Consider the following 13,486-nt stretch of genomic DNA (forward strand, 5'->3'; position numbering starts at 1 on the left):
TTGCTCAGGGACACCAGAGTGGCAGTCTTTGGGAGTGAGGCTTGAACTTATAACTAGTGACATTTTTTGGCACCGATACCGATACCCAATGCCTGGCTGTGCAGTACCGGCAAATATCGATACCATCTGTTTGAAATTGATGTGTATGCTTATATATATGAAGAACTGCATATTACTTGGATGTAAAATAATGGCTTTGTCAAGCTGCTGCCTACCAAAGTGAATCCAGTAGAATTTTTATTGCCTACCTGGAATGGGTGACAATAGTTAAATAAACTTTTGGCTCTCAAAATGGTATTGGTGCCCACCGGTGCTCGCCGATACCACCATTTTAGTTTAGTATCGGGGCCCCATTCAATACTGGTATCGGTATCTGTGCAATACTACTTATAACCTCTGGATTCCAAGCGCAATGCCCTAACCCCCAAGTTCTCCTGGGAAAACAAAACATGAATACATTAACCTCACACATTTAAAGAGTACTTCTATTTTAATAGAACCATAGCAAATGGTTACCATCCTCACAGTAATTCAAAGGAGGCAAACATTCTTTAATAGTGTCACACCATTAGTTGCTCTTTATTTAATTCTGGGGTCTTTAAAAAACAATACTATATACTTTACCAACTATACATAATACTTTTTTAGATTTTTGTTAAGAAAGCATAGAAATAAAATAACATATTTCTTATTTTTACTCAATTGTAGACATTGTGGTGGTCTATGACAGAAAATCTTGTTGAAAAAAAACAGAGTTTTGTGACTGTACTCAGCCAAAATGTGAAAATGCTGAAGGGGTATAAACACTTTATGCAAAAATAGCTAAATATAGAAAATTCTGTACTACTAAATATGTGTGTCTAGTTTACAGAGTAATAACAGTTGCTGCAGTTAATCATGAGGGAACAGGCTGTTCTGAGCAGAAGTTTCAATCTAAAGTGCAGCACAAAGTTTTGCTTGATTGGATTTACTTGCTAAAACACTGACTCTAAATATGCTTCCCCTCATCCCCGGCTTATAAAAAAGAATACAGTGTTCCCCAGTGGTAGTAACAGCTTGAACTCTCTCACACCGGCAGGATGAGAGATGTTGTCAACTCAGCTCTGCACACAGCAAACCTCATCATGTTCACTGAGACTAAATGTCTTTATGTGCCATCCAGATCAAGAGTCAATAGTTTGCAGGCACAGCCTCCACCGCTCTGTTAGTGCGGTGGTATTTATAGATTCACAAATGAGCTAAAAGACGATGCAATGCGCAGGAGGAAAAGATGTTTAGAGGCTCATTGATTTCGGCAAGAGCAGAGAAGCTTGAAGTTCAGATTTTTGCCTAACGTCCCTCCTTTTGCTCAGGAATAGGCTGTTCTTTGCTGTTGATAGTAATAACTGGGAGTGTTATTGTTTAACTAAACATTATAAAATACTACTGAGATGTGGTGCCATGGCAACAATCAGAGATTTCATATTTGGTTTGACATTTTAATTAAAACTGCAAACTCAAAGCAAACATTTTATCTTAGTGAGAGGGCAGAGACAAACATTCCCCTTGTGAACAATTAATCAATAGATGTTTAATTACTCCATTATTAAACTGCAGAGGTGATACTAAAGAATGCACAAAGTCTAACAAAAGAACACAGAAATTTAGTTTACTGCAGAATGGTGCAATATATTACCTTGTTAGTGTCCATACCATAGGAACCTTTTAACAATTTGCTACCTAAGGGGGAATGGCAGCCTAGAGAGGGGGAGTAGCGGCCTAGTGGTCATGGCACAGAGCTTGGAATCCTGAGGTTCTGAGTTCGAGCCCCACTCCCACAGACTGCCACTCTGGGTCCCTGAGCAAAGACCCTTAACCCCACAATGCTCCCCGGGCACCCCACGATGGCAGCCCAATGCTCCCCAAGGGGATGGGTTAAATGCAGAGGCAAAGACAGAATGTATTAACTAATATTTTTTTGTTGTTGAAATTTTCAAGTTTAAAATAAGGAAAGGAAAAACTTTATTTAATTTACAGGAGAGAATGGAAACTATCCAATATTTTTTTGTCTGGGTTCATCTTAAGACTGTAACATATGTATATGCTTTAATCCAAACTGTTCCATTGTTGCTTTAACTCTATGTTTAGGGTAATGTTATGATCGAAGCAACACTAATCATGCCTGTCTTCTAAGTTCTTTGCAGCCTCTAAAATGTTGCCAGGATCTAATGTTGTTAAAGTAGCCGAAAAGATCATTAACCCATTTAACCATGGGAAGGTGCTCTTTTTATGCTATTATTTCAACAATTCTTTTTCCATTCTACTCCTCCAAAAACCCAGATCTGTAGATTGCTTTATCATGATTATCCTCATAACATATTCCTGCACAGTGGATATCTGCAGCTCCTTTGAAGTTACAGTTCCTATATTGGCTGCTTCTATTTTATTTGTCCTTCTTGCCTGGCCTGTCAGGTAGCAATGTTTGTACTTTCCTGTTGTGTGATTTTAGCCTAAAACGGTAAAGAAAGTAAAGTGTTGTTAGGCTTATAAATCTATGCAGGAACAATATAGTCAAAAAAGTTGTTAAGAAACAGAAAAAAACTGATCTCCATCAAAGACCTGGATAAGTACATGTATGATCTTTTAACACTTTGCTAACAGCTCTTTCAGATTGTAACTGCTGAAAAATACCATTTGATTCTTGATGCACTCTTTTATCATTGGCAATTTTCACTATTCAACCAACAACCTTGAATCAAATATTTTTTTAGCAAAAATTCTCCAAAGATCCAGCCTGAAATTGATTTTTCTATGTGCTTTTGTGCAGATACAACCAAAAACATTTACAATTTTGAGTGGTGGTAGGAGCAAATTCACAAAGATATTGCCTGTCTTTGTCAAGACTTGTTTCAATTGTCACCAATATACAGTATCTACATGGTCAAATGTTCTTTTAAAATGATCCAGTACCTATGAGAATGACATTGTACCAGATCCAGTGAATGCATTACTTAATGATGAAATACCAGAAATTAAAAGTATAAAAAGGAATATTATGGCCTTTCTGTTAGATGCAAAGTAGTAAATCCTGTCTTTGTTAGTTAGATGAATTATTCTACTTATAGAACATTGGAAACCCATGTTATCATCATACAAACATAGATTTTAATGTATTTTACTGTTTCTTTTGTTTTTATGAAATGAAAAGTTTTCTGAATACACCATTACTACAGTGAAACATCATGAGGCCTCATGCTGTAAGATTTTTCTATCTAATCTGACTGACATTTAGCAATGGAGAATAATAAGTGGAGAGGTTTCCTCATACAGTAATTGAATCCGAGAATGACTTTATGTTGGTATTATTTTTGGTCAGGACCTGTCATTTAAATCCCATATAAAAGAGGGTTCTAAGATTTCCTTCATACATCTCCAGAATGTGGCAAAAATTAGAAATATCCTCTCCTGGGGTGACCCTATAAAACGAGTCCATGCATTTGTTACTTCAAGGCTGGATTATTGTAATTTTTACTACAGTAACAGGACATCCACAAACAGCATTTAAAAGCCTTCAGCTGATCCAAAATGCTGCAGCCAGGGTTCTGATTGAAATTAGGAGAGATGGTATTTCTTCTGTCTTAGCTTTACTTCATTGGTTTCCAGTTAGATCCAGAGAAGAATTTAAAATCCTCCTTTTCACATACAAAGCCATAAGTAGCCAAGCTCCATCCTATATCAGAAATCTGACTGTTCCTTATATCCCTAACAGAGCACTTCACTCGTAATCTGAAGGTTTACGAGTAAAGAGTAGTTCCAATAATTTCTAAAAGTAGAATGGGAGGCAGATCTTTTAGTTATCAAGCTCCTCTCCTGTGGAACCAACTCCAATTGTTAAAAAATGTGTGCTAAAGTGCACTCTCAGTAGCCAACGTGTGTGATAAAGTGCCCTCTATAGTGGTGAGGACGTGCTATATGCATGCTTTTTTTTTTCCTGCCTGTGCCCTTCAAAAAGTCTGAGCACGGCACTGGTGTGAAGGACTGCTGTAGAGTCAGTGACTTGATGCAATCAGCTTGTTTTCATTAGACTTTATATCTATACTTTGAAGCAATCTGACTGCATGATCTGGGTGACCTGTCTTTTTAAAGGGTCTGGAGATGACATGTGTTGTGAATTAATGCTGTGTAAATTAACTAAATGGGCCCCATACACAACTCCATTTATTCCTGAACTTAAGGCAGCTTCTTTGTTTCTTGTCTTTCATTATTAGATGAACCGATTAATCCAGATGTGTCTTGCCATTGTCGTCATGGTAACTAAGGTCAGGCACACCTGGATTTATCAGTTCACACGGTAGAGAAAACATGAAACAAATAAGCTGCCTTATCTTCAGGAAGTTTTGGAGTTTTGCATTGAATTGAATAGAACTGAACTAAATACAAATAGAATACCCTCAGATTAAATACTCCTTCTGCTAATTTGGGTTAACGAAAAAAGGCTGAAAAAGAGCCTCAAAGTTTTTTGTGTTTTTTTTTTCCTTTTCTTTGTGTTAGAAAGAAAAATACATTTTGATTAAAACCTTTTTAGGCAGACTTCAATATCTCACTGTTTGGAAGTAAAGCCTAAAGAATCAGGGATGTACAGCTAGATTTCTTAATTTATAAAAGATTATAAAGATTTCAATTTTAACTGCATCTGTAGGACACTAAAAAAACGGAAATGTTCAGAGTCTTTGCTTGAGAAACAACTTTAATAGTTCACTTCTTCTGTAGATCCAGCACTTAATTGACTGATTCAGAGTTTTTTCCAACTTAATCCTACGATGCCATAGCCTGTCAAGCAAACTAATGAATCTTATTTTGTTATGTTTATGTTGAAACATGCGTGTACTCAGGAAAAATAAAAATATTAATGATCAGCAAACTGTTTATTTTATATCATATTATTATGAAAAACATAAATAAAAAATAAATGAACTACACTGTTATTTAAATCAGAAGCTACTGATCAGAAGCTGTAGTTTTCCTGTGTTTGAGGCTTTAGTTGAGCTTATAAAACACCATAAACAGACATGCAGCTGAACATGTGTTGAGCCGCAGGCTTTGTGCTGCAGGCAGATTACAGCAAGCTGCAGGCGGACAGACTGAAGCTTGATGGGGCCTTTACTATACACATCCATATGTCTCTGTCACTAAAGCATCTCCCTCTGAGAGAGTATGTGAACCTAGGTGTAGATGCACACATATAGATTCAAAAGGACAAACAAATAAAAGGAAAATCATGTAATTGCTTATTTCTCACATAATATTGTGGACTGCATTTAAAGAGAGGATCCCTTAAACAAGCATGAGGTTAAAAAAGGGTTTTAATTTGATGCTGTTTCTGGCAGAGCTTTACTTTTGTATTTATAAATTTCTTTGATCGAGATATAAGATTTGTAGATGCAGTAGGTGACGTAAAATCTTTTAAAAATGAAACTGAACATTAAGTAGATGAAAAGTGACATACCCGTGTTAAAAAAGCAATATCATTATGATAGACTTTTTTATTATTAGGCACATTTTAAAAGATAAAATAAAGTTCAGAAATGAATAAACTTGTACTTTTCAATCCAGATGTTATATTTGCTGGCTGAGAATTATGACCAGACATTCTGCACTGTTTGGGGGAACAGCCAAATGGACATCTTGCACAAAAAGTCAACAACAAAAAAAAGGTTTGAAGATCAAATCTGAGAGAAAATCTGTAGGGGTCTCTTGACAAAAACTGTAAACCATAGATATGTCCAAATTTAGACAAATTTGGATTTATTTATTTGCAAAATATCTATGGTAAAGCAAAGATGCCAGGTGTCAACAAGGAAAAAAGTGCTTTAATCAAGTTTTATCTAAGGGATACATGCAATTAGGTTTACCTCTTCTGGGGATTTCTGCCCTTTTACAGGTAGATTGTACAGAAAAAGTCACATTAAAGGCATAAAACATTTTGAAATAATGTGCAATAATCTAAATTTTTGTTTTGTTTCTGCTCATAGCCTGACTAGTAACTCATATATGCCAACACCAGTGGTATTTCTTTTATGTTGTTATACTTCTACCCCCACCCAGGGGAAATACTTATTTTTTATACTGTCTTGATGAATGAGTTTATAATTTCTATCCATCTAAAGTACTTTATAAAACACATACTTTCTTATTTAACATATCTCTGTATAAATTGAAGTTCTTTCATAGGTATTATGCCTGATTTATACATTAGTGATCTGCTGTAGCACGTGGAGGACGGAGGCTGTTGTTTCCGCTGTTTCTCAAAGAAAGAATCCGGTGAAGCAGTCACAAGACAAACCAATGCGTTCATGAGATAAAACACTCAGTGAAAGAAAAACAAAACATGGTTATTTTCATAATATGAACACCAATGCTGTTCTTGGACCATTTTTTTTGCATTTCTGTCAACAATCTAATCTCATCAGTCTCAGTATGTTTGAATATATGCTAAATCCTTGTAGACATTTCTAAATCTCCCTTTTCCAACCAGCGTGATCGATTAACCCCTCATTTTCCCCCCTCTGGAAGTGTCCATCATTAAACGTTTATTTAAATCACATTTCATGCTCCTTTGGCTATAGACATGCACAGTTTCCTCTAAGAGAGCTCTAAAACTAATACTCCAAAAGTTACATAAGAGATTATCTTTACTGTTTTTATCCTTCCACTGGCCTGGATTGTATATAATCTAATTATGGGTTAGTGGACAGTCATGAAACATCATGTGAACAATGTGAACATGAAAACTGACTCCTGGAGACTCATGCTGAGTTGTATTTTCTGAGTGGCAATAAATCTAATTCTTTTAGAAAAAAGAAGTAAATGCCTCTTCTATCAGTCATTCCTGAAAAGGCATTTTTAAAATCCAGGATGATCATAAATAGGTGTACACAGCTACTGATAACCAGCATTGATAGTCTAGGACCCAAACAGAGATATTTGTGCTGTTAGTGTCTGTTTTAAGCTCCATGCTGTCAGCCTTTCTTGAGCATCCAGAGAGGATTTCACAACTGTACCTGTTCCCACTCAAACCCGCTGTGAAGGAGGAGCAGATGGTCCCCCTCCTTATTTGCTCATTACTGCTTGATGCTGCCTTTGTTTGAGAAAAGCTGTTCCCAAACTTTCGAACCTATTAGAATTAAAAATAAAGCCCTGATCTGATCATTTGTTGTCTATCATGTTTGTTAAATAGGTTCTCAATGTGTTATTTTCATATTGATATAGGAAAACTTTAGTTATATATATCATATTTTAAGTTACAAAAGTTCAGAGTGCTTTACAGCTGCCAGCAATACATAATAAACAAGAGAAAATTATATATATATATAAAAAAGATCTTAATAACTACATTTAACTGGCTTTGTCTCATTTTGTTTTAGCTTATTGTTGGACACCTGGGCACCATCAAAGTCCAAGAGACATCCTCTGAGATAAACTTGTGCTCGTTTGGGTAGTGCTCTCTAAATTTGTAAAAGTTAAAAAGCACTTTTAAATAGTAATAAAAATTGTATTGTTGCTACTATATAGGGCTGAAACAATTAATCTGATTAATTTTGATTAATCGATTATTGAAATAATCGTCAACTACTTTTGTAATCTACAGTATTACATGTAGTATAGACTGTAAAACATGCTTTTAGTTGACAGAGTGACCCACTTAGAGCAGTAATTATAACAAGTTTCTAAATATATATAAACTCTTTGCATTTAAGATTTTAAAAAACGTTTTGTCATTCAATATGCTCTATCCAAAACCCCTCAAGTGAAAAAGTTTTACTTTCACCTGGCTTAATTCTGTAAAAAAGTATTTTTTTAAGTAACCTTTGGCTATCCGATTATTAATTAATTAATTGAAAAAATAATCAACAGATTCATTTGCAAAATAATAATTAGTTGCAGCCCTAGTTGCAACAAGATTGGTGTCACATAGGAAAAAGGTTGGCAACACTATGAAGTTTACTAGAGGTAACTTGCGACACACAGACAGCACATTGCAATGATATAATGATGAAATAAAAGCTTATATAATGACCTCTAGTTTAGAACCTGAGCTTAGTTACTTAATCTAACTCACCTGTTTCTTAATGAAAGATTAAGCTTGTAATAAAGAATCAATTTTAAACATTTTTGGGTTTACTGAATCTATTCTTAAACTCTGCATAATGATGGATCTTAGGTTGAGTCTGTATGCTTTTTATCCCCATAAATACATAAGTGAGGCTCTTTAAGGATCTATGCTTTATTCTTTTGATTGTAGACATAATTATGATAGACAAAAAATAAATAAATATATATATATGGGAGGTGGCAGACAGACATGTCGGGTCAAAAAAAAAAAAAAGTTATCCTTTAAGGCTTACAAAAAATGCATCCCTATACTTCTCCTAAATCAGCCAGCAGCCAGCTCACCTGCATGGCTTCGTTTTCCTATGGCAGCAGCTGCAGGCAGCCCTAAAAGGTGTGAGATCTGAGCAGCCAGAGAGCTTTTGCATGAAGAAAAAAATCTGAGCGTGCTTTATCACTGGCAACCATGTCTGCCATCAAGGAAAAAGCAAACCATCTTGCACATGTCGCCACACCCATCACACACAGCCTTAGACATGACACTATAATGAAAGGCTGCGGATGAGTCACACACCTCCATCATCCTCATCCTCCTCAGCTGCAGCATCCTTCCTGTTCTTTGCATCACACATCCAGTGAAGCTGCAAATGTTGACATGCTGCTGCTGCTGATGGAGATGGTGGTGGCGCACGTGGGGCCAGATTAAGGAGCGGTATTTACAGATGTGCGCGCAGGCAATGCGCATGATACTGCGGCTCCCGCTTACACTACGGCACGCTCCAACTCACCTTGAATCGGAGCGCTCCTTCTGGCCCGTCATGCGGGGGAAGGGGGAGGGCAGGGCGGCGGGGCCAGCCAATACACATCCCATAGCCTCCATTAACAGCCAATCCGGCGGTGGAAGAGGCGGACCTGTGGCGCACATTCTCACACTTGGTTTCACTATGCGCTCGTAAAGAGAGAGAGGGAGAGGATAGGGGAAGGAAAAAAAAAAAAAAAGGGCTCCGTGTCTACTACAAACGCGGCGGTGCAGGTGCTCTGTCTCTTCGGGAGAGGATGCGGATGGAAGGACGGGGGAGGGAAGAAGGGATGAAGGCAAAGCAGCAGCAGCGCCGCGGGGAGAGAGAATAAGACATGAAATGAAAAAGGGGCTTTGCGCCGAGAGTCCGAGAGGTGCAAGGTCGAATATGAGAGATTGGTCGAACGGGGCACTTTGCGTGGTAATAGCTGGTCGGCAATAGTACTATGATTTGGTATGTGGCCACTCTGATAGCAAGTGTATTCAGCACCAGAGGAACGGCCGCTCAAGGTGAGTTGAAGTGCAATATATGTTAAAGCGCGTGTGTGCATGCCATTTTTTTATCCATCATCCTGCATGTTGGATCACATCAGCACATTTCATTTCATCCTGTGATATCAAATATTTTTGGTGCATATCTCCCAGCATTTGCATATGCACCATTATACAGTAGATCATAACAAAGCAAGCTTAGACTGATATGGCTGTTGGGTTAGGCCGATGTCTGTTTTATGTGTGTGTGTGTGTTAGGCGCATTTTTGCAGCCTGGAGGATAACGAATCCGCTACTGCTGAAAGGGGGGAATGTGTGCATTTGTATTAAAGCCCAGCAGTCCCATTTGAGTTCTCCAGAGAGGGGTGTGACCAGGACTCAGCCCTCCAGATGGAAAAAAAAATAGCTAAATAATGCATCACATGTCAGATGAAATGCACTCCTGGATTTAATAGCGCACCATGCTGCAGCATGGTCTGGACTAAAATGCAGGATTTCACACCAGAGAGAGCTTGGGGGGTGGGGGGGTACTGATGCACCGCTGCATGCTTGCCTCTGCTGATCTAAGAGCTTCAAAGAAATACTCGCATTCCTGCAAAGCTGCAAAACTGCACACTGTCCATTTTGCTCTGATTTGCCTCTGATCTGCTCTGATGTTGACCCATGTACTTACTTAACCTTGCTTTCCCACTTGCGCCCAGATGAGGGAGACATGTGCCAGTCTGTCGCCTGGTAACTGATCCCAATGACCCCCTCACACCATACCCAGTCACAACTGGTCTGCCAGCAGGTCTGGCTCCTCATTGGAAGCTGGAGGGTGGAATTTGCTGTTGGGGAATGAAAGAAAATAAATGTATTATTTTTTTTTTTCGAACACAGCCTTTTTAAATGTTGAAACATAAGTGGCACAAAAAATGTCAATGTAAATTATGTTATATTCTACAGTGGGAAAAATATGTTATTGATTACAGACCTGAGCATATTTTACAGGATCTAATGGGATATTTTGGTGCATAATAGTAAAGTGAAAGGACATAATAAACTGCTTTCAAATTTAAAGGGCGGTGCCAATTTGTAATTAGCTCTCATGTCAAGTTTTCAGCACACTTCTTTGCAAAATAGTTTAAGCTTGTTTATAGTAGCTTAATGTATGTATGGACATTGTTCAGGCCTTATACATCTTTATGCCTGCTTTTATTCAGTATTTTGCTTGTGACAAAATACAAAAAAGACTTCTTTTGGCTTGTTTCCAAGAATGTCTTCTTTTTTACCACTCTTCCCTACTACTCATGTGAGGTAATTCTCAAACCTAAGGTGTTGAGGTCCTCTAAACTTACGATGGGCTTATGGGCTACTTCTAGGATTAATACTCTCCTTGCCCAGCCTGTCAGTTTTGGCTTGTTCTTGTTTCATGCTCTGCTGTCTAGTGATGGGATGAACGGTGTACAAAACATTGAAGATATCTCTGAGATGCTCAAACCTTAATCTGCCTTTCAATTTATCACTAAACTAGAGTGTTTTATATTATTTTTCCTTGTTTACATGTATCTCTGAAGTTTTTACCAGAACATCTGGATTCATAATAAGGCTTAAAGAAGATGGTAAAGCTCGACTTTAACTAGAGTTAGCGGAAACAGGTTAGAATCAATCAGATAACAATGGATGTGACAGATCTGTTTAATAAAAGGAGAGCTCATACAGCAGGCAGTTGCTTACATTTTAAGATTTATCCAGCTCATTTGGGACATAATAAAGGGCATCATAAAAACATCACTCCATTGCACATGCAGTCTTGACTGAAAAAAAACAGAAAAGCTACAGAATGGCTGGTCAGGCTTGTCAGGTTTTGTGAAGGTTTTTAAGGACCTAAATGCACAGATGGAAGCTGAGGTGGTTTCTTGTAGATTTATTGAAAAAATAAAAAAATACAAAATACAAACTCCTCAACTGTTTTACAACCAAAACTCAAGAACCAAAAAAGCGTGACCAATGGAGGAATAAACCAAACAAATGATGAGGATCCAGCAAAGAGTAACTGAACAGGAGGTGTATATATGGGAGACGGAAAAAAGGGGAGGACTAATTAGCTAATAGGGAGCACGTGTAGACAGAAGGAACTGGAAGGAGCCTCGCTTCTGTCAGTGAGCACCTGTGTGGCTACAATGTAGCTTGCCTCAGCCAGTGTGTGTGTGAATGGGAGAATGACTGTATGTAGTGTAAAGTGCTTTGATCAAGTCTTGAAAAAGTTCTATATAAGTACAGGCCATTTAGAATTAAATAACAAAAATTGTAAAATGTCAATGAAGTGCAAGAAGGCACTACATTTTTATTATTAGAAGAAATGTGAGATCAACATTTTCAAGAATGATCAGAAATATAACAGTCATATCAGCTGGGGCTTTCAAAATAACCTAATAAAAATTATTTGGAAAAGTTTTGCCATTTTAATGTATAACTTTTTTTTAAGTAGAATATAAAGAAACATAGTTGATTCAGTAAAGCTGTCTGTACCATAAAATTTAAGTTAATGAGTATTAGTGTGCAAATTTAAAGTAAAGTTCCTACTTTGATATTTTCCTTAGCAGTATTAGAGTATATGGTATGTTGTAAATTAACTACATCAACCAGTCATTTCATCAATAATTTCTAAAAGAAAATGATGGAATAGATTTGTGTTACTCCCTTTTGGTAAGGAAGCAAATGAATCTCAAAAGCGTTATCTCTGAATTCTTTAACCTGATTTTCATCAGTAAGCAAATTCAGTAATTTCAATAGTTTATATATGTATTTTTTCATTGTTATTCTTATTTTGTTTTTTACAATTCTTAGAATGTTTGATGATTTGCTCTCTGAACAGTTGTTTGTTCTCCCTGTGTGGGTGATGGAGGTCAGATTTTCTGGCCTGAATTTGCTTCATAACAGAAAAAAAAAGGGACGTTGGATCAGGGCAGCTCAGCTCAGCTCAGTTGAAACTTGGCTCCTTTCTCTGGAGTGGTATTTCGCTGGTTGTGCACTTTGCACTGTGTCAGGCATAAACAAAGGATCAGGAGAGCTACAAATAGATGTTCTTTCTCCTTTTAAAAAAAACAGCTCAACCTGGCTCAAACACTTTGAAGAATTTTGATGCAAAAATGGGCACCATAATAAATCATAAAAGTTAGGATTTCTATTATGATAACATTTATTTTTTGTTTCTATTTTAATTATGTAGGTATTTAAATTAAGTCAGATTCAGTTCATGTATTGCTTCTATTTATCATCAGTATGGATGCACAACTTTGATACCTAAATAATGTCTAATCTCTAGCTTAATATCTAAAGAAAACTACTTTTAGGAGCAGATTTACTTCTCTATACCTTTACTTCTTATTAAGTATAGCTATTTTAAACTAATGCTACATTTACTTGTGGAAAATTTCTGGCTATCCTTCCCACTTTGAGTTACGTAAGCCAAACCTTTCTGTGTCTGGGTAGACTTAGGCTTTGTAAATGTTTTTCATTGTTTTAGTGTTACTTTGCTTAGCCTGTGGTCCCATTTGAGTTCGCTGCATCCATCTTCTCCTGCTTAATCCATCAAGGTTCTCAATGGGGCTGGAGCTCCATCAGTCTGTGAAAGGTAGGGTACACCCTGGACAGGTCACCAGTCCGTCGCAGGGCAACAAGAGCATCACAAGCATAAATTAGAATAAATTAAATGTGATTATGATACTGTTATTTTAATTTAATTACAACCAAGCATATTTTAAAAATTTCTAGCATATATATATATATATATATATATATATATATACACATCTAAATGAATTTGTTTTATTTTCAACAGTTTTATGTTGTGGGAAACTTCCAAACCAGTCAGGCACCCTAAGCAGGTCTCACTTGGCTCTCAATTGGTTATTAGAGAGACAGTTTAATGCTGCCCTATATCGGAAAAATATCCTACTGTAATACTATATCTAAAAGTTGCAGTGATGATATCTATTCAGATAAACCTACATTTCTGGACTTCTTTCGTTGTTAATCTTCAAGTACTTCTAAATGGTTTACAAGTTTAAATGGGAATAAGTTTGGACAAAATGGAGATAGGAACTGATTAAAGGTGCATATAAG

At 36.9% G+C, this 13,486-nt stretch overlaps 1 protein-coding gene across 1 annotated transcript in view; it reads left to right on the forward strand.

The window, feature by feature from the left end:
* Positions 1-9,080: 9,080 nt before the first annotated feature.
* The window catches only part of igsf9b (immunoglobulin superfamily member 9B), a gene marked incomplete at its 3' end in the record, with an annotated part of 32,649 nt that continues 28,243 nt past the window's right edge, over positions 9,081-13,486 (forward strand). Inside the window, exon 1 of the mRNA XM_015401290.1 lies at positions 9,081-9,397. Within this exon, the coding sequence (XP_015256776.1) occupies positions 9,334-9,397 (64 nt within the window). The remainder of the gene's footprint in view (positions 9,398-13,486) is intronic.

The sequence above is a fragment of the Cyprinodon variegatus genome, unplaced genomic scaffold (assembly GCF_000732505.1).
Source record: "Cyprinodon variegatus isolate N-32 unplaced genomic scaffold, C_variegatus-1.0 Scaffold1205, whole genome shotgun sequence".
Taxonomy (NCBI): domain Eukaryota; kingdom Metazoa; phylum Chordata; class Actinopteri; order Cyprinodontiformes; family Cyprinodontidae; genus Cyprinodon; species Cyprinodon variegatus.